General features: G+C 37.6%; 1 protein-coding gene across 6 annotated transcripts in view; it reads left to right on the top strand.

The window, feature by feature from the left end:
• LOC126461919 (intersectin-1) overlaps positions 1 to 27,632 on the top strand; it is a 310,794-nt gene that overhangs the window by 191,913 nt on the left and 91,249 nt on the right. For all 6 annotated transcript variants that reach the window (XM_050096034.1, XM_050096037.1, XM_050096036.1 and 3 more), the window contains one exon: positions 13,028 to 13,131. In XM_050096034.1, coding sequence (XP_049951991.1) covers positions 13,028 to 13,131 — 104 coding nt within the window. The remainder of the gene's footprint in view (positions 1 to 13,027; positions 13,132 to 27,632) is intronic.

The following is a 27,632-nucleotide window of genomic DNA, read 5'->3' as shown; positions in this document are numbered from 1 at the left end:
AATACTTTACTTGTAGATATCACTAAAGTTTTATTTAAACAGCATATAAAATTTAGTCAGTGAATTGATAGGCTCAAGATGTGGTGTACTGAATTTACAAAATCTTTCAAAAGCCTTACAGCCTTTGTCTCATCTTTTCTGTAGAGTGGAGTAATAAATTATGTAGTTGGAAGACACTACTTTTTGTGTGCCAAAAAGAAAAAGAAAAAGGATGGTTCTCTGCCACTTCTGGTGCAAGCACTCTGAGCTAACTCTTCCCAGTATTTCTAACAATGCAAATTACACACGCAGATGCTCAGTAGCTACCCAAAAATATCGGGCAGAGCCAGCACTGGTGTTTGCCTAGAACTGTCTACAGTTCTGCAATAGGTAGCTTATACCAACAAACACATCCAGTCTGGAAGACCAGTAATAAACTTCTCATTATTTGATCTCTCAGGTTTTCTTGGTGCAGCTGATTACTGGTCTGCTTCCAGGTGTTCTGTTGAAGTGTTATTTACATTTTGTGGAAGCAGTGACTCAGCAGAATACCTGGAAGCACACCATTAATTCTCATGATTTGTTTAATAGCAGTTAATATGCATTTTATTTGTTCATTGCAGTTTGGATTATTCTTTGCAGGGTGTTGCCTTTGCAAAACATGTAACATAATAAAACACAAATAATTACCGATATGGAAAAACAATGCAACATATAAACATTAGTCGCAAATTTATTTTTTAGTACTTACTGTGCATGATGCAAATACAAATACTGAAGATGTTTTCTGTAAGTGAAATGGAAATGGGATGTTGCAACAGAAAATGCAAAATAGTTGAGCAGATATGGCTAGAGGATGAAATGCAAGGTTGTAGAAGCATGCATAACTAGAGGAAAGACAGGTGCTATCAGTAGGAAAACTAAAAAGGCTTTTGGACAAAAGAGAAGCAGGTGTATCAATACCATGTGCTCAGATGGCAAGTCAGTATTAAACAAAAACTAGACAAGTGTGAGTTGGACTTGTATTCAGGGAGTTCCATAATAAATTAATTATGTATGTAGATAATACTAATAGTTTTATATGGCTTAATGGTCTGGTGCAAGTCTTTCTATTGGATGCCAATTGTGTGCCCTTAACGTACCCCAGTTATCCAACTGAGGAAAGGGGACCTACGGTTTAATGTGGAACCTGAACTACTTGTTGGATCTGGCCGCTCCTCATGTCACTGAGAGTTGAAGGCTAGGTTAAAATGAAGACTGAAAAACCTGTAGCCTAAGACTGAAAAATCTGTAGCCTGACGAATTTTCAGTCCCATGACATCTTGGTTTCCAAGCACTTGCTTTACTGCTAGATTACCAGGCCCAGTTTGTATATGGACAATTCATGGGCGAGTTTGCGAGTATCAAAATATTTGACATATATGGCCGTATCTTTTGACTACATTGATTTAGAAATTTAAATTAGTTACACTGTCAGGGGACTGTAGCCTTAGTAGATGACATAAACTTCAGCTTGATACCTCAACCTGTTCCCAAGAAAAAAGGGTTCTTAACAGATCGACTGACAGACAGACAAACAACAAAGTGATCCTGCCAAGGTTCCATTTTACTGATTGAGGTACAGAACCCTAAAAAGGAAAGCTGAAAGTTGGACGAGATTGTATAGAAGGACTACACAAAGAAATGAACTACCAAGCAATATTACAGAAACAAAAGAGAGAGTAAATAAAGAAGATATGTACAAGGTATGGTGTAGCATGAAGAAATTGACAGCGCACAGAACCACCTAAGGCGAAACAAGGCCCCAGTAGTAGACGACATTCACTCATAATTGTTGAGATCCTTGGGAGAGCCAGTTAAAGATCAAACTATTCTGAATGGTGTGCAAGATTCATGAGACAGGCAAAATATCCTCAAGACTTCAGGAAGAATCTAAGTCCAAAACAGGCAGGTACTGACAGATGTATTACTAAACTATCAGTTTAATATGTCATCATTACAAAATACTCTCATGAATTATTTATAGAAGAGTGGAAAAATTGTACAGACCAGTCTTGGGGAAGATCAGTTTATGTTCCAGAGAAATGTAGAGACATGGTGAGGCTATACTGACCCTACGACTTTTCTTAGAAGATACATTACAGAACACCAAACCTATGTTTACAGTATCTGTCGATTGAGCTATTGAGTGTGATTACAGGAACACACTATTTGAAATTCTGAAGATAGAAGAGATGAAATACAAAGTGAACAAAGGAGAAATTTGGAAAAAGAATTAAAGTTCATCGAGAAGAAATGAAAGCTTTGAGGTTCGCTAGTGACATTATAATTCTGCCAGAGATGGGAAAGGAGTTGGAAGAGCAGTTGAACAGAATGGCTAGCGCCTTGAAAAAAGGTTAACAGAAAAACATCAACAACAATAACACAAGCATAATGGAATGTAAGTCAAATTAAATAGGGCGAGTGAGTTTCACTATTTTAACAGCAAAATAAGAATATAATCTAAAAGATACATTGTTAACATCAAATGTAATTCTAAATGTTAGCAAGCAGGCCTATTTGATGAAAATATTGGTCTGGAGCATAGCCCTGCACGGAAGTGAAATGTGGGCAATAAACAGTTCAGGTAGGAAGAGAACAGTCTTGAAAATGTTGGCTACAGAAGAGTGCTGAAGATAAGATGAGTATATTGAATAACTAATCAGTAGATACTGAATCCATTTGGAGAAACAAATTACAGCACAATCTGTATGAAAAAAGGATAGACTAGTGTGGAAATCAGGATCAAACCAGTTTTCAGATTGAAGACAACATGAACATCATTTTATCTAGTGGTGATTGTACTATTCGATTTGAATGTGTATGTATTTTGCCAGGCCAGTGTGGTGGTGGTTGTATGGATGTAGAATGTGGGCAGTAGTATATAGTTGTTGAATATTTGTCTCACTTGACTGATAGTGAAAACTGTGGCTGTGTGTAGTGCATATGAATGGAGTCAAAATAAGGTACAGTGCTACTACTGGCATGAAAAGAGAATGAAAACAGCTGCAGGATTTTCCAACTATGCTATTGACTCTATTAGAAGCACTGTAGGCGAGCTATCAGCAAATGGTTATTTACTTTATATGTTATGTTGAGCCAATCTTTAACTTCTGACTTTCTTGCTAATGAAACACATTTGGCTGCCAAGAGAGTAATGTGTGAACCTTCCAGTGACTACTGTTTGTTTGTCTCTTTTGAATCATGGATGAGACAGAACCTAAAACTGAGGATGGCTTATCAAAAGCTGAAATGCATAACACCATTTTCATATGTTCCTTTACAAAGGGAAACTCAGTAGTATGCCTCAGTTTAAATCTCATACCACTGAAAAGATTGAAATAGAGATTAGTGTCAGTGTTATTGAGAAACAGCTGAAACCATTAAAATTAAAAAAAAAAACTCCATTGTCATGATGGAATCCCTATCAAATTCTATACTCAGTTCGAGGCTGAATCAGCCCTTCCTATAACTGAAATCTATCGTAGATCCCTGGTACTAGAACTGTGCCCAGCAGTTGGAAGAAAGCACAGGTTATAAACATTTACATGAATGGTAGCAGAAGTGATCCACAGCACTAATCATCCAATATCCTCGACATGGAGTAGTGGTAGAATCTTCGAATGTATTCACAACTCATATGTAAAGAGGCATCTTGAACAGAAAGACCTTGTACATGTCAACCAGCATAGATTCCAAAAACACAGAACATGTGAAACCCAACTCTCACTTTTCTCACATGACATAATCAAAGCCATAGATCAAGGCAGTCATAGACACAATATTCCTTAATTTCCAAACTGCATTTGACTTAGTACCACATCAGTACTTAACGTCAAAAGTACAGTTGTATGGTGTATCAAGCAAAATCTGTGACTGAATACTGAGGGTATTTTGATAGGAAGGATGCAGCAAGTTATCTTGGATGGAGGGTCATAAACAGATGCAGAAGTAACTTTGGGTGTATACCCGAGGGACATGTGTTAGGGGCCTTGCTGTTTGCATTGTATATTAATGACTAGGTGGATAATATTAATAGAAACCTCAGACTTTTTACAGATGATGTGGTTACATGCAGCTAAGTACCGTCTGAAAGAAGTTATACAAGTATTCAGCTATATCGTAATAAGATTTCAAAGTGGTGCAAAGACACAACTTGCTTTATATGTTCTTAAAGGTGAAATTGTGTAATCCACAAAATGAAAAAAAAAATGTAGTATGCTGACTATAATATCAGTGGATCTCTGTTGAGATTGGTCAACTCAAACAACTGAGTGTAACAATTTGAAGTGATATATTACGCAACAGTCACATGATCTCAGTAGTAGGTAAAGCAGGTGGCAAACTGTGATTCATTGGTAGAATACTAGGAAAATGCAGTCAGTCTACAAAGAAATTGCATACAGAACACTTGTGTTACTGAATTATGTCAGACCCATACCAGGTGACTGACAGGTAATAGTCAACAAAGAATGGCAGCAGGAATGGAATGGTAATGGGTTTGTTCGACACTTGGTTGTGTGTGATGAAGTTGCTGAGAGAAATTGAAATGGCAGATACCTGAAGATAGATGCAATCTATCCAAGAAAGATCTACTTAAAAAGTCTTCTATCTAGAAATATATTACAGCTCCCATGGGGATCATGAAGACAAGATTAGACTAATTACAACACATACAGAGGCATTTAAGCAATCATTCTTCCTGTGATCCATATGTGAATGGAATGGGAGAAAGCCCTAATGATAGATAGAATGGGGTACATGCTCTGCCATGCACTTCTCATTTATTTGCAGAGTATAGAAGTAAATACAGATTCACAGATATGTATGTTATCACATATAGCTTAGAAGTTTATCCAATAGCTTGTATTATAACCATCTTACTCTTTTGAAACGCAAAGCTTCTGTAGAGGGGAGTGGAAGTAGTGAATAAGAGTAGAACCAGTTCCGTAATAGCTGGGGTCGTTGTACATCATTTGTAGGAAAATATCTGCATGTAGTCGAATTAAGTCGGGTGATGCTGAGGGAATTAGATTAGGAAATGAGCCACTTAAAGTAGTAAAGGAGTTTTGCTATTTGGGGAGCAAAATAACTGATGATGGTCGAAGTAGAGAAGATATAAAATGTAGACTGCCAATGGCAAGGAAAGCGTTTCTGAAGAAGAGAAATTTGTTAACATCAAGTGTAGATTTAAGTGTCAGGAAGTCGTTTCTGAAAGTATTTGTATGGAGTGTAGCCATGTATGGAAGTGAAACATGGACGATAAATAGTTTCGACAAGAAGAGAATAGAAGCTTTCAAAATGTGGTGCTACAGAAGAATGCTGAAGATTAAATGGGTAGATCACATAACTAATGAGGAGGTATTGAATAGGATTGGGGAGAAGAGAAGTTTGTGGCACAACTTGACCAGAAGAAGGGATCGGTTGGTAGGACATGTTCTGAGGCATCAAGGGATCACCAATTTAGTATTGGAGGGCAGCGTGGAGGGTAAAAATCGTAGAGGGAGACCAAGAGATGAATACACTAAGCAGATTCAGAAGGATGTAGGCTGCAGTAGGTACTGGGAGATGAAGAATCTTGCACAGGATAGAGTAGCATGGATAGCTGCATCAGACCAGTCTCAGGACTGAAGACCACAACAACAACATCTGCATTATTTTTATGTTGTTTACTCTCGATAGTTTCATTAAGTTCAATGAAAGTGAATGTAACTAAAAGCACAGTAGTAAAGAACTGCACATCACATGTGTACATAGACAGTACACTTAAGTCTTTCAATGTGAGGAAAAGCAAATATTTACAACTACTGTAGCATGAAAATGGTAATGGAAAGTTCTGGTCAAATGGCAGTAATTTAAATTGATTGCTAATCATATAAGTGTGGATTAATGCAGTTGGTAAAAAAACATAGTAAATAACTTAATTTTTGTAATGGCGAATACACACACAAAAAAAATAAGTTTCAACTCTGAATAATTCTCAGTCAAATCACAGATAATCTCCTCATTCAGCAAAATTTTCTTCACTCCAAACCCTCCACCATCCCACCTTTTTATTTATTTTTTATTTTTTTAAATATAGTGCAGAAAAGAGACAAGTTGTATAGAGTCAGATCTGGAGAATAATGTGGGTGTGGAGTTCTTTCGAAGCCCATGAACAGTGTCCTACTGCAAGAACATATTTATGTGCAGTGTCATTACTCTCTCTGTTTCAGGTTGCCATGCAAATTTCATAATAACTGGCTTTCCTAAATATGATTTTATAATACCCTTCCATCAGTTTTTTTGAAATGGAGGCAACTATCACAATCACAGTTTTGTAGAACGTGTTCCGTTCCATTGTGTTGGACTGCCTTTCAGGTTTTGGTTGCATTCGTAATTCTTCCCTTGTTACTTTCTTTCTATTACTTAGTGGTGCCTTTCACAGATCTTAGAAGTTTAGTTTCTGATGCTTCTGGTGGCCGAAAATCTTTATTTTTTTCAGTGTCTTGCTTTCCACCCCATAAAATAGAGGGGGAACTACCAAGACTATATAAAATTTCATTTGGGACTCTTTTCTTTTTTAACCCTTCGGTGCTCTCCTTATCATGTCAAATATATGCTAGTATGTATTAGCTTTCTCTGTGTACCCTTATCTTGATCATTTGGTATATCACATCCTAAATTATTGAAATGGGCTATCTGTTCTATTTGTTTATTTTTTAAATTATAGAGTGCAGCAATCAGTTGTCCTTTTTAGATTTTATTATGCAAATCCAGATTTTGGCTAGTAGCTAGCCATTCTCAATGCACTATTTTTTATTCTCAATGCATGTAAGTCCCTGTTGTTCGGGCATCAGTCAAAGAACTGCGACTAACTCCCTAACAACAGGGACTTACATGCGTTGAGAATAAAAAAAATCGTGTTGAGAATGGCTAGCTACTAGCTGAAATCTGGATTTGCATAATAAAATCTAAAACAGATGACTGATTGCTGCACTCTATAATTTATAAGTCACATACAGTCACTGAGTGCAGCCCCTTTCCGAATGGAAGGTAACCTGATATTGGTTTATTATTCAGGATTATTTTTATTTGTGCTAGTGAGTACTGGAAAAAGCCATTGTTTTATTTTATTTATAGATAAAGTCAGACTGTAGATTGCACTTATCTCATTTAATTTATGTAGTGTCATTTGTAATGTATCTTCATTGTCTTATATGATAACCTGGTCATCTGCGAATAACATTGTGTTAATATATCTATTCCTCCCAGTATTTATGCCTGATGGTGTCCTATCTCATTTCCATTCTCTGATCATGCCATCTATATAGATACTGAATAATGTTGGTGACAAACTATACCCTTGTTTTGCTCCTTAATTTGTCTGTTTTCAGTCGTTATCTCTTTGCCCCTTTCTGTTCTAATTGTGGTGTTCATATATAGGCTTTTTGCAATTTAGATCATATGTTTAGGGATTCCTCTTTTTTCCATTATGGCCCTTAGCTTCTCTCTGTGAATTCTATCAAATGCTTTTATATAATTCACAAATTCTATGTGAGTTTCCTGGTTAAATTCTCATCACTTTTGAATTATCCGTTTCAGTGGAAAAGCAGTATCTATGCATAATCTTCCCTTTCTTGAGCCTGCTTGTTCCTCCATTAAAATTACACGAAATATTTCACAGCCTTTCCTTTATTTTGCAGTATATTTTTAAGAAATTTTCAGAGTACTTATACCCTTGTAGTTAGATGTATTACTTCTTTTGCCTTTCGTATGTACTGAAATGACCTTTGCTATTTTCAATTCCTGTGGTATCTGAAATTTTACACAGCACATGTTCAAGTGATACAGCATTCTTATTTCTAAGAGAATGCCTCATGTTAGATAAATTCATGATGTATTCCGTCTAGTCATGATGATTTTTGGTTTTTCATTTCTTTTTAAACTGTCTTGAGGTCTGCCAGTTCTATATAATCTATTACTTGCAGTTGTTCTTTATTATCTGCTGCTTCTATTTCTGGATTGTTCCATAGTTTTTTATAATGTGTAATCCAGACAGATGTTTGTATGACATTTATATTTATGCTATATCTCTGTTATTTACTGAGTTGTTTAATTAATTTGTATGCTGTTTCTTGTCTCCTATGGATATCATGTTGAGCAGATAATCAATATTAGAGAAGAAATCATTAGAAGGTAAAGGAAGGGCAATACCATCAGAAAAGAAGTGAAGTAAAAGAAGTAGTAAGCTCAGCACTTAGTACATTGTGAGACATATATTTATATATATTAACACGATGTTATTCATGGATGATCAAATTGTTATTCAAGACTGAGAAGATAAATTGCAAATGGCACTACATAAACTAAATGAGATAAGTGCAAGCTACAACCTGACTATAAACTAAACTAAACTCCACATGAACAGTCCATGAAGGCCCAACAGTACCAACCAGCCACTGTATCATCCTCAGCCCACAGGCGTCATTGGATGCAGATGTGGAGGAGTGTGTGGTCAGCACACCACGCTCCCGGCTGTTCTGTCAGTTTTATGAGACCAGAGCCACTACTTCTCAATCAAGTAGCTCCTCAGTTTCGCCTCACAAGTGCTTAGTGCACCCCGTTTGCCAACAGTGCTCGGCAGACTGGATGGTCACCCTCCAAGTCTTAGCCCAGCCCAACAGTGCCTAACTTAAATGACCTGATGGGAACTATTGTTATCACTGAGGTAAGGCCATTGGCACAACCTGAACTATATCTATAAATAAAACCATTGCCTTTTGCGGTATCCACCAGCATAAACAAAAATAGTCCTTAATAATAAACCAATAGAACAGATAGCCCATTTTAAATGCGAACATTTTTAGGTTAGGCTTTACCGTGACTGTTACTGACATTAAATGAAACAACAAGTTTACTGTTACCAGTCACCGTTTTTATTGACAGCTGCCAAGAGTACAAGAGATTGACCTCATTCACAGATAATCCATCACACCAACAGCTTATACCTCTTGTCAGCTTAAAACTGTATGTACATCAACTACTGGCACAAATGTATATTTATCTGCATACTTTATAACATTAACCAGTGTATTACCCCAACCTTTAGGCAGCTAATATATGCAACATGTAATCTTAAGACTCCTTGCCATGTAAATGTTTGCTCTCATATAATCACTCCTTCCTCTCTCTCTCTCTCTCTCTCTCTCTCTCTTTCTCTTTCTCTTTCTCTCTCTCTCTTTCTTCTAAGAGTGTCATCTATGTATGATTTGACTGCTGTTGCCAATATGATCATTGTAATTCAAGCTTGTAACATTTTACCTAATTGTTATTAGCAAGTATGAAGTTTAAGCCATTTTAACATTTCACCTGATTGCATAAACGAGTACGAATGTTTAGCTGTTTTAACCTTTCAAAATTGGATTTATATACCACCTGAAGTACACACACATATATTTGACACCTCAAAACAAACATCTGCAAATGATTTAAACGATTATTCTGTAATAATGTTGTTACGATGTATTTTCTTTGCACTTTGCGATTATGTCTTCTCTTCTGCTGTATGAACCTTGCACGCAGCTGATTCCAGATGCCATATTTGTTTACAAATGTGGTAGTATACATGTGAAGTGTTACGACAGAAAAAGGAACCTGTGACCACTGGAGGTACTCTAGTTTACTTATTAAAGTTTACCATTAGATATCAGTTTAATTTTTTGTCAAAAGTTATCCAAAACCATATTCTGAAATAGTGTCTTGTTTCTCCACTAGGCAGTGCCACAAGTTCCTCCAAAGCCGTAACACAACATACACACATATGTAATACTAACTAAAGTAAATCCACCTGATGATGGAGGTTTAAACCTTCGAAACGCGTCGTGGAAAAAATAAAACGGTGACTGGTAACAGTAAACTTGTTGTTTCATTTAATAAGATAGCCCATTTCAAATATTTAGGATGTGACATACCATACGATCAAGATATGAATACACAGAAAAAGCTGTAACATACCAGCATATATTTGGGACAATAAGGAGAACACTTAAGGATAAAACAAGAATAGAGTCCCAACTGAAATTTTATACAATCATGGCAGTTGCCTCTTTATTATATTGGACAGAAGTTAGATGCTGCGAAATAAAGATTTACAGCAACTAGAAGCATCATACAATATGATGTCCTTTAAAAATTCTGCATGATTGTGAAGCGTGACCATGAGAAGTTAAAGACCATTTTTTGTTTAGGTCTTCACTAGTTGTTATTTTATTGAGCAGTTGGATGACTCTGTTCCGATGCATCTACATTTGCATCTACATGGATACCCTGCAGACCACGCTTAAGTGCGTGATAGAGGGTTCATTGAACAACCTTCACAGTAATTCCCTATTATTCCAATCTCAAATAGTGCCTATGAAAAATGAACACCTACATCTTTCCATGTACATGCCACAAGAAATGCCTTTGTTTATGACCACTCCAAATCCCGTATCTTGTCAGTGACACTCTCTCCCCTATTTCGTGATAATACAAAATGTGCTGCTCTTCTGTGAACTTTCTCATTGTACTCCATTAATCCTATCTAGTAAAGATCCCAGACCACACAGCAATGCTCCAAAAGAGGATGGACAAACATAATGTAGGCAGTGTCTTTAATAGATCTGTTACATTTTCTAAGTGTTCTGCCAATAAAATACAGTCTTTGGCTTGCCTTCCCCACAACATTTTTTATGTGTTCTTTCCAAAGACACAGATTTCTTAAGCTGTCTTCTTGCAAATGATGTACTTTAAATATTTTGTTTAAATTATTTGTGCCTTTATTTTTAATTTTTTTGATTACTTTGTCTGTCTCAAAAATCTTAATGCAACAGTCATTGATCAGGATGCCATGAATTTTACAGACAATTTCTTCAGGAGAAGTGTCAGTTATGGGTCTGGCAATGTCTTGAAATCTTCAGTGCTTGTATGACCACAGTTAAATTCATTTATCCAGTAATAAACTGTGATGAAAGCTGGTGCAGAACCATGTTTCATCATTGCAAAATACTAATTTATAAGTTTTCAGCTGCCTGAAATACGTGATATCAATCACTTATGACAAATTCAAACAAAGCAATGTCCATTTTACTTGTTTTGGAAAGAAAACATGACAATACTCACTCTTACCCACCTCTGTGGCCAAAGCTACTAATGCACATTTTTGCAGTGGCACTTGACCCAGGGCTAAGCCAGTTCAAATCCTGTTGGTTGAAAAAATTTTCACTCCCAGTATCTGGCTAGGAAGAGGAGGATGAGTACATTATGAACTGATTAAGCATGAGGAGTTATTTTACAATTAATGCTGTATCTCTTGAACAGGTGCTGTGAAAAATTTGAGATACCACAGGAATGGAAAATAGCAAAGGTAATTTCAGACATAAGAAAGGCAAAAGAAATCATTCATCTAACTACAACGGTAAAATTACCCTGAAAGTTTCTTACAAAATAAAGGAAAGGCTGTGAATTATTTCACATAATTTTAATGGAGGAACAAGCAGGTTTCTGAAAGGGAAGATTGTGCATAGATACTGCTTTTTCACTGAAACAGATAATTCAAAAGTGACAAGAATGTTATCGGGAAACTTATAGCATTTGATACCATTCACAGGGCCATAATGGAAAAAAGAGGAATCCCTAAACATATGAGCCAAGTTTCAAAAAGCATATAAATGAATACCCAATTAGAACAGACAGGGGCGAAGAAATAACGACTGAAAACAGACAAATTAAGGAGTAAAACAAGGGTATAGTTGGTCACCAACATTATTCAGTATCTATATAGATGACATGATCAGAGACTTTGCGCTAATGTCCTGGCTTCAGTACCAAATCTCTCCACAGTGTCTCACAAAGTTAGGACATGTGACACTGTTGATGGTAATCAGTCCATTGGATGAGGACATTAAGCTCTGCTATGTGCCAGCACCTGGCTTCACCATCTCCCTTCTATCATCATCACAGACATTACATTACATCACAGTACACTACACACACACAGACAGAAAAAAATAAGTACTGTAATGGAGCATGTTGCATATAAATAAACAAACAAAAGAATACTTGCTCTTACCAATTCATGTTGTTTAACAAGTTTTCTTAGTGCCCTTAGAAATTTGTGATTGTTATAGATCAGTCCTTACATATGCCAGATCTGTCCAGGCCTCATATTTTATGTGGTGTGTTTTCAGAGATGAGAGGATAGATGATCTTAGTTGTTCACTGTACAGAAGTATTGACTTCAAGGGGCTAAACTTACAATCTTGAGACACAGTGATTTTGGCCAGTTTAAATCAGTAATTACTGACCTGTTCTATGTCTGGATGTGAGATGTAGCCGATTTCCCATATCAATCACTGAGTTGGATTCCCCTAAAATCTGACAATTATTTAAACATTTGATTCTGTTATAAACTTGATATTTCATTAATTCATGTCACTTTATCACTATGTTACAAAATTCATAAATATTAATTTATTTTTTTAAGTGAGACAATTGTACTGGGACAGGACACTGGACCATCTGTTTAAAGGCTATGGATATGTTTCCAAATTTTTTCGGATTGCTTTAGGCCTCAGTGGATTTACAGAAGTAGTATATATAAAGGAAAATTGTTCATTCTGAAAGCTCAGTGTTAAAATTCTTATTTGTACGCGGAGTACGTTTTTCCCAAGTGCTGCCTTTACACTTTGTGTGTCTTCATGTCCTATTTCTTTTCCTTAAATAAATTACTTATTTGTGTTAATTAAGAAGTTGAACATATATATTTTGAACACAGTTATAATTTTATTTGGCAACTTTTATCCATGATTTGCCATGATGAACTTTTTGAGTTCATGCTACTTTTTAATCGCAGAAATCTCACTACAGAGAGAATGTTATTTCTGCTGTGCGTATAGGAAAATAAGTCATCCATTTTTGTGGAAAAAACATACAGATTGTAATATAAATTACATATTACAGATTTGATTTTATTTTCTTCCTTTGACAGCTGACTACCATCTAAATAAGACAGAAAGGAAAAGACAAGGATGCATACAAGAACTGATTGATACTGAACAGGCATATATTAATGATATGTCTATTGTCCATGATGTAAGTATATTGTTGCTTCATTGATGAGGGAGAAGCTTTTATTTTAGTTTCTTTTTTAATTTATGAAGATATTCTCAAGCATATCTGTAGACATCTGTCTCAAGCTATTACTTTCCTTATGATATGTCTATTGTCCATGATGTAAGTATATTGTTGCTTCATTGATGAGGGAGAAGCTTTTATTTTAGTTTCTTTTTTAATTTATGAAGATATTCTCAAGCATATCTGTAGACATCTGTCTCAAGCTATTACTTTCCTTATTTTCCTACATTTGATGGTTTATTGATTTAAGAATTATACTAAAATAATTGGAACTCTTTTGTACATAAGTAGCAGGACTGGAAACAGTTATCATAATAATATTCTGTTCTTTGTGACTATGCATTGTCTTAAAGGAGCATTCAGGTGTATGAGGTGAGCATTGTAATGCTATCATTATAGGTTTTCTTTGCTGTTCTCTGTTCATAAAAACAGTGACAGAGAAGAGGATAGATTGAAGTTTGAAATAGTGGAATTTTGTGAAGTGTGGTGACAGGAAGAACAACACTCCTGCTCAGGTGAGAACCGGGTTATTAACACAAAAGCAAATAGTGCTAATGCAGAACTAGACCTAATATTGAATATTAAAATGAATGCAGGTGAACTGCTATGTACAGCATAGCAGATCCATTATCACATCCAAGATAAGTCTCAAAGCCAGGAACCACCACAGCAGTAAAAGTATGTTTTGTGAATAGTTAAAGATAATGAAACAAAGTTTTCAGCAAATGATAGTACACAGAGAGTCCTCTTTGATAGTGTTTACACTGCATTGTTGTTTCTGGCCATCTTGCCTTTAAATCTTAGCACATTTCTCAGGTCCTTTTGCCAAACGATTCAATGTGGAGGTTAACAAGTGTTGTTTCACTGTACTCATATTTTCAAATGCTTTTGAATGCAATTAAAAAAGTATATTGTTTTATTATAAAAAATTGCTTGAATGTGGAAGACATGTAATATGCAGATAGAGATTACTGCTTAAACATCAAGCATGTGTTAATAAGAGTGAAAAGCTAAGTGCATTGTATGTAGCAGAGGTGGGAGGGGGGAAAAGAAAAACAAAAGATGAGAAAGACAATGAAAGTTGTAGAAAACTAAAACAGAATGAAGCAAAGAGTAGTTACAGTGAAGAAATGCTGAGACGGAAGAAATTAATGTAAGAAGTTAATGTAAATTAAAGCCAGGTGGGTGGTGAGAACCAAGGACATGTAGTGCTAGTTCCAACCTGTGGAGTTCTGAGAAACTGGTGTCCAGGGGAAGAATCCAGATAGCGCATGTGGTGAAACAGGCACCGAGATCATGAATGTCATGTTGTAGACTATGCTCTGCAACAGGATGCTGCGAGTTGCCAGTTTACACCCTCTGCCTATGCCCATTCATCCTAATCGATAATTTGGTGGTCTGTCTGCTGCTGAACATTTCCTCAATCTGCACCTACCTGATTCAAACCTATGACATCCTTCCTTCTCACCTTAATCAAATTTATACTTACCAACAACTACTTCACATTTGAGGTGAACAGATCAGGGGTATGGCCATGGGAACCAGGATGGCTCCGTCCTATGCCACCCTTTTCATGGGTCACTTAGAGGGGGCTTTCCTGGGATCCATAAGTCTCCAGCCCCTGCTTTGGCTTAGATACATTGATGATATCTTTATAATATGGACTCACGGTGAGGCTAACTTGCTAAAATTCCAGGAATCTCTGAATGCCTTCTCACAATTAAATTTCTCATAGTCCTATTCTGAATCCCGTGTCACTTTCCTTAATGTTGATTTCATCCTCACCAAAGGCCAGCTACACACTTCCGTCCACATTAAACTTACCAACAAACAACTGTACTTACAGTTTGACAGTTGCCATCCTTCCCATGCCAAACATACCCTCCCATACAGCCTTGGCATATGAGGCAAACGTGTTTGTTTGGATGCATACCCTTTATGGCAATACACCACAATTCTCACCTCAGCCTTCAGTGCACGTAATTATCCCACCAGTCTAGTTAAAAAGCAGATTTCCTGGGCCCTCAAATCCAATCCCAGTGCTGCTGATCCATCCAAAAAACAACTTCAGAGCCTACCGTTGATGACTCAGTATTATCTGGGTCTGGAATGTGTTACTCAGCTACTTCAACAGAACCGTGACTTCCTAAAATCATGCCCTGCAGTGAGATCCATACTGCCTGAAATTTTGCTCACCACATCTAGAATAGCATTCTGTTGTCCTCCCAATCTCCACAATATTCTTGTCAGACCCTATGCTCCATCTGCACCCATCTCCCTACTCTATGGCTCCTACCCCAGTGACCATCCCCACCGCAATACTTGCCCTATGCACCCTCCTCCCACCACCTATAACAGTCCTGTAATTGGCAAAACATAGACTATCAAAGGGAGAGCCACCTGCGAAACGACACTTGTCATGTACCAGCTGTTCCGTAAACACTGTTCGGCCTTCTACATCAGCATGACTACCACCAAATTATCAGTTAGAATGAATGGGCAAAGGTAGTGGGTGTATACTAGCAACTCGCAATATCCTGTTGCAGAGCATGCTCTACAACATGAGATTCGTGGCCTCGGCGCCTGTTTCACCATGCATTTCTTCACTGTAACTACTCTTTGCTTCACTCCATTGTAGTTTTCTACATCTTTCATTGTCTTTCCCATCTTTTACTTCTTTTCTTTTCTTTTTTTTCCCACTGCCCCCCTCCCATCTCTGTTACATACAATGTACTTAGTTTTCCACTCTTATTAACACATGGATGATGTTTAAGCAGTAATCTCTGTCCGCATATTACCCTGTCTTCCACCTTTATCCTCTCAGGTTTTCAAATCTCATCTAATGCTGTCCCCAACAATCACTCTTTTCTTGTAATTGCGTATGGTAAGTCTCTCCTGATTCGCAGTTCTGGGTGACTTTCTCAAAATCTACCCCTTTTCATAGACCTCTCCCGTCCTTTTTCTTCACCTCTCTTCCTTCTCTTTCAACCCTTCTACCTGAAGAAGGAGCCACTGGCTCCAAAAGCTTGTCAATTACACCTGTCTTTTATGTGCGTGTTCTGCCGCCGCTTGGTGAGTAGATTTTTTATCTATGCAATTAAATAATTTTGTCAATAATTGATTGTTTTCCTTGTTATATAAAATAAAAGGAGTTTTCCATCTTACGTGAATCACCTTGTATATGCCTACTATCTTCACATAATGAAAAGAGACTGAACAGATGTTTGATGATGGAAAAGAAATTATTCAGTTCATTAAGGAGATGAAATTTAATTGGAGAACTGGATTTTGGTAGTAGTAAAGAAAGAGAAGGAAAAGACACAATTTAGTCATCACTAACACTTTGTTTAAGGATCATGAAAGAAGGTTGTACTCAAAGAAGAGATCTGGAATCACCAGAAACTTACAGATATGTCTACATCTACATTTACATCTGTAATCTGCAAACCACCTTGAGGTGCATGGCAGAGGATATGTGCCATTGTACCCTTTATTAGGGTTTCTTCCTGTTCCATTAATGTGTGATGCGTGGAAAGAATGATTGTTTGAATGGCTCTGTGCATGCAGTAGTTATTCTGATCTTATCCTCAAGGTCCATATATGATCGATACATAGAGTAATCATTTAAATCCAGTTCTTGAAACTTTGTTAATAGATCTTCTCAGGATAGTTTATGTCTGTCTTCAAGAGTCTGCCAGTTCAATTCATTCAGTATCTCTCCGACACTCCCCCATGGATTAAACAAAGATGTGACCATTTGTACTGCCCTTCTTCATGGATGTTCAGTATCCCCTGTTAGTCCTATCTTGTACAGGTCCCAACCACTTGAGCAATATTCTAGAATGGGTCACATGAGTGATTTGTAAGCAATCTCTTTTGTAGACTGATTGCACTTCCCCCCTATTCTACCACTAAACCAAAGCCTACCACCTGCTTTACTCATTTATGTGGCCATTCCATTTCATATTCCTAAAAAGTATTACATCCAGGTATTTGTATGAGTTGGTCAATTCCAACAGTGACTCATTGATGATATACTCGTAAGATACTATGTTTTTTTCATTTTGTGAAGTGCACAATTTTACATTTCTGAACATTTACGGCAAGTTGCCAATCTCTGCAACAAGCCAAGATCTGATTGAATATTTATGCAGTTTCTCTCAGATAGTACTTTGTTTTAGATAACTGCATCATCTGCTAAAAGCTTGATTTTACTATTAATATTTTCTGCAAGGTCATTAATATATAACATGAACAGCAAGGGTCCCAACTTCCCATGGGCACACCTGGAGTTACTTCTACATCTGACAATGACTTTTCATCCAAGATAATATGCTGCATCCTCCTTACCTAAGAGTTCTCAAACCAGTCACATATTTCACGTGATACCCCATATGATCGCACCTTTGACAATAAGTGTAGGTGTGTTACTGAGTCACATGCTTTTCAGAAATCAAAAAACAATGCGTCTACCTCGTGTTGCCTTGATTCAAAGCTCTCAGTTTATTATGTGAGAAAAGTGCGAGTAAAGTTTCATATGATTGATGTTTTTGAAATCCGTGCTGTTAGGCATTGAGGAGGTCATTCTGTTCCAGGTACCTCACTATGTTTGACCTGAGAATGTGTTCTAAGATTCTACAACAAATCAATGTCAAGGATATTGGATGGTAATTTTATGAATCACTTTTTCTAGACAGGTGTGACCCATGCCTTTTTCCAAGAACTGCGCACTTTTTTTTTTTGTTTGAGGGATCTGTGATAGATTATAGTTAGAAGAGGAGCTAATGCAGCCACAAATTCAGTATAGAATCTGACAGGGATTCCATCAGGGCCTGGAGCTTTTTAACTGTTTCAGCTGTTTCTCAACACAATTGACACTGATACCTGTTTCATTCATCTTTTCAGTGGTAAAAGGATCGAATTGGGGTGGTGCCACTAATGGCCTTTACATATGACCAAAATTTTGTTCGATTTTCTGAAATATCATTTGACAATATTCTGTTACGATAGTCATTGAAGGCTTCATACATTGCTTTCTTGGCAGGTAAATATATTTCATTCAGCGTCTCTCTAACATGAGAGAGATCAGTCTGTTTGTTGCCATTAGTAACAATATATTTCCATCATGAGTGGGGTTTCTAACTGCCTATTCTAGGTAGTTTCCAGAGAAGACATTTACTAAAATTTCACAAGGTGTCTTATCATGCCCACCACTAACAAAACTGTAATTTACTCAATTAATTGTTCGGTGATTAAAGTCTCCACCTATGATTATAGTATTGTTGGGGAATTACGTACAAGTGAACTGAGGTTTTCTCTAAAGATTTTGGTTACATCAGGAGATGAGTCTGGTGGATGATAGAACGATCCAATTATCATTTTATACAAATTCCTGATACTGAGTCTTGACCAAACAATCTAACATGCAGCTTCAATTTCTATCTCGGTGGGTTTGAGTTTTTGTCTGCTGCAACAAATACACCACCTCCATTTCCCATTTGTCTATCCTTTCATTATACACTTAAATTTTCCCCAAAAATCTTGCTGCTATCAATTTCAGGTTTCAACCAGTGGTGAGACAGATTCCAAAACCAGATTTTAAACTACAAAATATTTCCAGGATCAGATGTTGGCTCTGACCAGAATTTATTGGTTATTAACTGCAGATTAAAACTGAGTTAATTGCAGAAATGTAGGAGATTAGGTTGGAGGGGCCTGGATGATTTGAAAGAACCAGATGATGTCCAAAGTTTCAAAAGGAGCTTTAGGCAGCTAGTGACTGTAATAGGGAAAGAATAGAATATAATATAAAAGTACATCTTTGAGAGATGGGATGAAGAAGGTAGCAGAACAGCAACTAGGTGAAGAGACAAGACACAGTAGAAGTCCTTGAGTAATACACAAGACATTGAACTTAATTGACAAAAAAGAAGAAGGTATTTTAAAAAGAAACAAAGTAAACCAGTAAAAGGAGACTGGCAGGAAAAATAAAGTGACAAAGCAGTAGTGGCTAGAGGAGAAATTCAAAGCTGTAGAAGAATGCATGGTTACTAGGGCAACAAATGCCACATACGGGAAAATTAATGTAAACCTTGAAGAACAGAGAAGCGGCTATATGACTATCAAAAGCTCAACTGGAAAACCCGTCCTAAGCAAAGAAGAGGAGGCCAGAAAGTCAAAGGAATATATGTAAAACTCATGAAAAAGCAACTAATTGAAGACGTTATTATGGAAATGGAACAGGAAGTAGGTAAAGATCAAGTGGCGAATTTACTGCCATAAAGGATTTCCCATTGTCTAATGCGATAAATAATCAGACAGACCCATTTGTTATTACTACTGTCCAGTCACATCCAGCATCAAACTGGTGAGATATCAAACTGGTAAAATACTCATGAGAAATCCTAGAAAATATTGCAAGTAAATTTCTAGAGGCATGCTATAATGGTAGGGGGTTTTAATACATTCATAGATTACTCACTTAAAGTTGGTTCTTGAAACTTTGTAAGTAAGCCTTCACTTGACCATCACTGATAGCTGGCATTGAACAAAAAGTTAAGAAAGGTTCGAAGATTTCTGCTTACCAAGTGCAATTGTAGAATGTTTCGATACTACCTGAGTGATCAGCAGCAAACATTTGACTTCAGCAAAAAGAATATGGAGATTCTCGGGCACAAATCCAGGCGTGGTGTTGGCCATGTCCTAGATAAGTTGATGCCTTGGAGCATACTGAGCTATGAGAAGGACCCAACATGGGTCAGTAGCAGTGTTAGGAAGTTAATATTAAAGCAAAGGTAGTTGTGTAGTGGTTCAAACCAAGCAGAACCCTTGCTGACAACCAAAAGCTGAAAAAGACATAACAAGAATAAAGACAGCTATTTGAAAAGTGTTGGATAAATTCGAAAGCAATGTCTTACATGCTGAGATGTTGAGAAACACCTAAAAGTTTTGGTCTCCTATAAAATCAGTGAGTGTATTGAAGCTGTCTATTGCAGTTCCTGTGTTTAAGTCACATGGATGCAGAATCGTCAGATACAGAAATGAGTGAGTGTGGTATTCAAAACAATTCAAGTCACTCTGTAGAGAAAAGGCCACAGTACCCAACTGTGTGGTAGTTAGATTCTGTAAGTTTATTGAATATGTGATGGGTCTGGCACCTGTTCTAGCATCAGTTTATTTTAAATCACTTAACTAAAAGGAAACATCCCATACGACTTGAAAAACCCACAGGTGATTATATCATATCAGGTAGGTTTCCTAAGAATTGTCAGACAAAGTTTGCTTGTGTTTCACCAGATATTTGCAATTTCATATTTGTGTTATGTAAATAGAATCAGGCAAAACAAATACTGCCCATCATGTATTTAATATCTGTGACATCAGGAACAGTCTCAAACTTCAGGACTGCCTGTTAAAACAGACAGTTCCAGAGTCCTCTTTCTTCTTCTTTTTGTTTTAGCCACCTGAAGACCAAATTAATCTGGATCAGCTTCATTTCTGGATCAGCTTCATTTCTTCTGGTCTCTATCTTTCTCAATGATGATTTTTGCCCTGGGTCTGTCTCTGTCCTGGAAACTTGTGAAAGCCTGAATTTTTAGTTTGAAAATCTCTGGTTCCAGTTTTCCCATTCTTCCAGATCCCTGTGTATCTCTTGGATTCACCATACTTGGATTCTCTTATCCACAAAAAAGTATATTATTTGATTTGTCAATCGTCCATGGCCAGTTCTGAAAATGTATCCGAAGAACATGTTCCTCCTTTTCCTAATGATGTGTGAGATTCTCTCCATTTGGATGTACAGTCTTCAGTTTGCTTGCCTTCTCTTTGACCATCTCCTGTTCTTCAAGGTTCCAATATCCTCCTTAGAACCCATGAGTCTACAAATTCTAGTCTCATAAGTACTCCTTTTCTTATGCAAGTTCAGACTTTCTGCTGTGTGTGAGGCTTCAGGATGGATCACTGTCTGGTAATTCTGTTAATGTCTTATTTTTGCATTGATTGAAATATTATTCCTGTTGTAGATGTTTACAGTAAGTTTGTATGGTAAATTCATTTTGTGTATTGACACTCAAATTGCTTCTTTTTCTGTCAAACCAGTTTCTATCCATTCTCCTAGATCTTTAAATATTACGACCTTCTAAATTTCCCCTCCTTTATTATCATCCATATATGAGATGTCTTCATGTTTGTCATATGCTGTGTATTCTCAGTAGAGATCTGTAGGTCACATTTAGCTGCTTGTCTCTGTAGTTGCATGATTTGGTAAACTACCTCTTATGATGATTCCAACTATACCACAATACGAGATCTGTTCAAAAAATTCTGGAACTTTGTCAACACAGTTTTCCTATGCTTACTGTTTACTTATTGTGCATGGTCTCCTTTGAAATACTCTCCTCCACCACAATTGACACACCACTCCCAGCACCATTTCCAATTCTGAAAGCAGTCTTGGTATACCTCTTGCTGGATTTGCGAAGTGCCGTCCATGAATTTTCTTTTATCTCATCTATCATTACAAATCTTCATCCTTTTAATGAGGTTCTCAACTTTTGAAATAAAAAAGAAGTCTACAAGGGCAGGTCTGGAGAGTACAGAGGATGAGGCAACACAGTAATTTCATTTTGGTGCAATAGTTATGCACAAATAGGGATGAATGTGTGGGTGTGTCATAGTGACGCAAAAGTCATGAATTGTCTCACCACATTTCAAGCCATTTCCTTCTCAAAGGCATTGCAAAACATCCCAATAGTACCATCAACTAACATTTTGTGCCTGTGGCATGAATTCATGATGAACTAATCTTTCAAAATCAAAGGAACCATCTACATGGCTTTGACATTTGACCTGATCTGATGAGCTTTCTTTGGTCTTGGAGAATCTTTCCTGACACTTGGTGAAGACTGAACATTGGTCTCAACATCATAACCATAGGCCCACTTCTCTTCACCAGTTATGATTCTCTTAAGGAACATCTCATTCTCATTTGCTCGGTCGAAAAGCTCTTCACAGATTATTAGGCAAAGGCCTTTCTGGTCTTCACTCATGAGCTGTGGGACAAACTTGTTGGCAACATGATGCATTCCAAGATTCTGTATCAGGACTTCATGACATAATGCAACTGAAATGTTAAATTCTTCTGCAATCTCTCAGACAGTCAGTCTTTGATTGGCATGCACAGTTTTGTTGACGTTCTTGAAATGAGCGTCATCAGCAGATGTCAAAGGGCATACTGAATGCAGGTCATGTTTCATTTCCATCCGGTCTTTTTTAGCTGTGTGAACCATTTGTAACACCAAGTAAAGCTTAAGCACTCATTACCATAGGCTTCCTGCATCATTTGGTGTGTCTCTGTAAAGATTTTCTTGAGTTTCACTCAAAGGTAAAGGGAGGTGCATTGCTCCTCTAACTCTGTCGTCTCCAAATTTACAAACTGTCCAACATAATACTGTACTCAATATAGCACTGAACAATAACTAACAGACATACAACAATGAAACTTTCAGCAGTCACACATTAAACACAGGCATGTGGAGGGATGCCAACCGCATTTCACTCCAACAAACCATTGGCGCGAAATTATGAGTGTTCCAGAATTTTTTTTAACAGACCTCATATTGTCTGCAAATACAATGATCTCCTCTTTCTGGAGACACCCTGATACTCACCAATTTGTAGATTTAGTTGCTTTTCCACTCTGTTCACCAGTGCTTTTGAGAATATCTCACAGGTCACTGGTATTAATGATAGTTCTGGCCTCTGACTTCTCTCCTTTTTGTGTACAGGATGTATAGTGGCGACATCCACCTTTCTGGAAGTTGCTCTTCTTTCCAAATTTTACTTATTATATGCATCAGTTCAATGATCTTATTTTCTTCAGCGTATATGAAGAGTTCTGCAATGGTCCCATCTCTCCCAGAAGCTTTATTATTCTTCAAGGTATCTATGATGCTCATACCTTCTTCTACAATTGTTGGTTCTTGTTGTGATTTGATTCTTTCTGGTTATAGCTGAATGTCTCAAATGTCAATTTGCAGTTTAAGAGCTCTTCAGGTACTCTGCCTGTATTCCAAATCATGACCAAATACTGGTTCTTTGATTAGTACTTTCTTTAACGTCTGCAAGCCACACTTGCACTCCATCGATCTCTCAAATTTAATCCCTTTTCTTAACAATCAATTTAATTGTTGATCAATTGTGCAAAGTCCTTTATAAGTTTTTGGTAATAATTTCAAAGGCCTAGAAAAGGTTGTAATTGTTTGGTTGTTTGTGGAGTTGCAAATTCAGAAACTGGAGATACTAAACAGGGATCGCTCCATTCACAGTCCTCAAAAAGGACATAGTCCAACACTTGACTTAATTCTGTGCAAAGTTGCATTTGTCAGTGCTTAGTTTAAGATGTGCTGCTCTTAGTCTGTAGGAAACTTATTAACTGTTTCACATGTTCTGCGAAAACTATGATATCAATGGCATATATCATGCATTTCCTAGGTTTTAGCACACACAAAACTCCATCTAGCAATCTTTGAAATGGGCAGGTGCATTTTTAAGCCCAAATGGCATCCAGCAGTATTGAAAAATGCCCCCTTGGCACCATAAAAGCTGTTTTAGGTCCATCTTTAGGTACTATCTCCATCTGGTGGTACCTGATATGCAAATCCTTTGCAGATAAGTACTTCCACTGCCTAAATAGTTGAATGTCTCATTAATATTCAGTACTTGATAGGCATTTTGATATCTGTAATCAGACCAAAAGAGATGTTTTTTGTGCCATCTATTAATTTTTTGTGACCAGGACCACATATGCCCTCCCATGGACTGTCACTTATTTCTATAACACCATCTGTCAGTTGTTGGTTGATAAATTCTTCCACGAGTAGCTGTAAACATTTTGGTGTATGATATAGCTTCTTATAAGCTGGAGCATTACTTGCTGTTGGTACGTGATGTTGTGTAATAGGTTGGTGGATAATGGACCCTGTGCACCAAACAAATCTGTAAACTGTAACAATAGTGTTTCCGTAACTTTCTGGGCACTGCCTTACAGATGACTGACTTTACGTCTTAATACAGCATCACAGATGGCATGCTAATGGTTTTGGTTAGTATATGACCTATCTACACTGGTGTCCAAAATTAAAGCATCAGACAGAAATTGTGGAAGTTTGCATTTATTTTGCCATAAAATACTATAAACAGGTGAAAGCAAAGTAGAAATAATCTAAATAATACAAAACATAAACAATTGCAACTTGCAGAACAGTAGACGAAAATATTCTTCATTTTTTTGCAACTCAACTGATTTTCACACACTTTCCAACAATGGGTTAATGTGCTCACTATGGGGTGTGACCATATCTGGCAGTATTAGAGGCCTGACAATGACAGAGATGCTGCGAATAATGTCACCAATGTCATGTTGAGGCAATAATACCCATTCTACATGCGGAGCTGGTCACAAGTCTTGGAGAGTGGTTGGTGGATTTGACGTGATGCAACCCATCTCCCTAGTGGATTCCAGACATGCTCTGTGGGATTCAAATTAGGAGAGTGACCAGGCCACACCATGTGTGCAGTATCTTCCGTTTTCAAGAAACCAGCATCACTCATGCTCTATGAAGTTGAGAATTATCATCCACCACTATGAAATCTGGGCCCACAGCACCTCGCAACAATCATACATGAAGTCCCAACACATCATCTCAGTACCTGACAGCATTTAAACCTTTCTTATTCATCTGTACAATTTCATGAAGAGGTGTTCAATTGGTCAACTTGATCCCTGCCCACACCATTAGCAATTCTCCTTGATATCAATCTCTTTCCACGATGTTTGGGTCTCGAAGTCATGTTCCACATTCTCTTCTGTTGGCGAGTTCATCAAGAATCACTATCCAGACCAAATTGGGATTTACCTGTGAAAAGATCCTTGGCCCACTCTTCAACTGTACAGGTGGCATGTTGACTACTCCGCGCTAGACTTACCCTTCTGTGAAGATGAATCAGTGGCACACATACAGCAGGTCCCTGACAATAAAGGCCACTCTGTTGAAGCTTTTTGTACACTGTTTTTTTCAATAGAACACTCCAGTGAATGCTGTGATGTCCGATGCCAGTTGCTACGCTGTACTAAAACCATAACACCATGCCCCAACAGACAAATAACGGTCCTCTATTTCTGATGTCACACGTGATCGGCCCTGCTCTGGTCTTTAGGGTACTGTTTCAATCTCTATTAACTGTCACTACATCTGAAAATCAACAGAACAGCTCACGTTAAGCCATCAGGCCAAATGAGTTTACGACTGTCCTGCTTCCATTCTTCCTGTGGTCCTCCACCACAGAGAGTCTGATAGGTGTCCTCTCTATGCCGTATTATACCACCTATGACTGTGTACACAGTGATTGTGGATGTGGGACTACCCAACAAACGCTACTCCGTCTGATAGGTGCCTTGATGTCATTGGTGGCATGGTTTTCCTTTGACCGAAATGCCATCTTCTGTGCAGAACACGATTATACAGACTTGTGTTGGCAGTTTGTATGATTATGTCATGAATTAAATGCAGGACTGGGTAACAGTGGTTTGTTGCTTTAATTTTGGACACCAGTGTGTATCGTCTTCCTCTAAAATATCCAATGAGGCAATCATTAAGCTCTCTGCTAGATTTATGTTGCCCCTACAGAAATTATCCAGGCTAACCAGAGCCATATATTCCACATTTACATTACTTATGCACGTTATGCTTATGCATACAATACATGCATTGTATCCAGCCGGTCATTACTCCAGTGGTTCAAACATGCATAAAATTTCCTGTGGTAAGTCTATACCCATAGATACCCAAACTAGTTTGCCTGCACCTGATGGCACGTTATCATGAGAACCCATCTTTAATGTGTGTGTACACAATGTAGTTGGTGACAACTCCTTGACAGGTGCACCAGTAGTAACCAGCAGAAACAAAGTTCCTCTAAGTTCAGCTGTATGCTGCGAAGGATTAACTTTACATGATGTTTAGTAAGGAAATTCAATCCGAGAATCACAGTATATCCTTGTTCCATGTGTGACAACACCTCCATATGCCCAGAAAAAGTCTTATTTCATACACTAAACTTGAGCTGTGATGTCCAGAATGAATGTATATCATTGCTACCCATTCCACATAATCTATAATGAGGAGCTCCTTGTCTGTTTTTACCCAAGAGATCTCCTATGATGATCAATACATGTGTCCCTGTGCCTATTAAAAATCTACGTTCCTTGCCACCAACAAAACCCCACAAGGAGCAATCTGTCTCCGCATCTAACTGTGCAGTATCACATTTTATTGGGCACAACTTCCAATGACTGATATGTTCCCGTTTGTTTTTAACTAACACTTCTCTGATATCCATTCTCTCATTTCATAGCACTGCTATCCTACACTTTGTGATCCACTGGTCTGTATTCATTTCACTTTGTCTGACAACACTGGTTCTTGAGATACCCATCGGGTCCACAGCTGTGACACTTTACTTTCAAAACAAACACATGACACACACCACGACCCTTAGTTGCAACATCTGTTTCCTCTAAATATGTAGCTACTGTAATAGCCATGACCAAATCCAGAGGATTATCCATTCTTCTGTATTCAACATTTCAGCAGGAATGCCATGCAAAAACACTTCGAGAACCCCATTTTCAGCTTCTTGGTATAACACTATATTCCGTTCTTCATTTCATATCAGCTGCTATGTCTGAACATTGAGTCTTCAGATCCTACCTGAGAGTGATTCAAATGGCTCATTGTGCTTTTGAGTTTATGTGTTTAATTTTTCAGTAAAGATTAATGTACTGTTGTGTTTGTGATACCTGTGCTGTAATCCCTCAGCTAATTGTTTGAATGTTTGTGCATCCCATGAGATTTCATTGTAGCTGACAAACCTTTCCCACTCAGTCATAAATTGGCCGTCTGAAGGCATATTTCATTAGACCAACCACCCAGCATGGCTGAAGCTAAAAGATCACTAAGAAATAATTATGCCTTCTGTTGCCTCACCAGAAAAAAGTGTTATTAAATTTGCTATCACAGAATCAATAGAAGGAAAGGGTACAGTCTGTGTGACTTTTAACTTCTTGAAATTGTCCCAGTACCCATTTCTTGACAACCTGCGGTGCGTCTACCTGGCTTCTGTAATGTTCTAAGTCTCCATTTTTCTGCTGAAGTGCAGCTTGTACTCTAACAATGTTTTCTGTCACAGGTTGCAGACAGGCACATTTAAAAGACACTCACATATAGCTTTTGGCCACAGTCTTCATCAGTAAAAGGCACACTCGTGTGCACACACACGCGCAACCCCCCCCCCCCCCCCCCCACACACACACAAACACACACACACACACACACACGACCACCAACTCCAGCATCTCTGGCATTCCAGCAACAATGTACGATGAACTGTGTGCTCCGAAA

Source organism: Schistocerca serialis, chromosome 1 (genome assembly GCF_023864345.2).
Source record: "Schistocerca serialis cubense isolate TAMUIC-IGC-003099 chromosome 1, iqSchSeri2.2, whole genome shotgun sequence".
NCBI classification, from domain to species: domain Eukaryota; kingdom Metazoa; phylum Arthropoda; class Insecta; order Orthoptera; family Acrididae; genus Schistocerca; species Schistocerca serialis.
The sequence above is the reverse complement of the archived record's forward strand: the minus strand, read 5'-3'. Positions and strand labels throughout refer to the sequence as shown.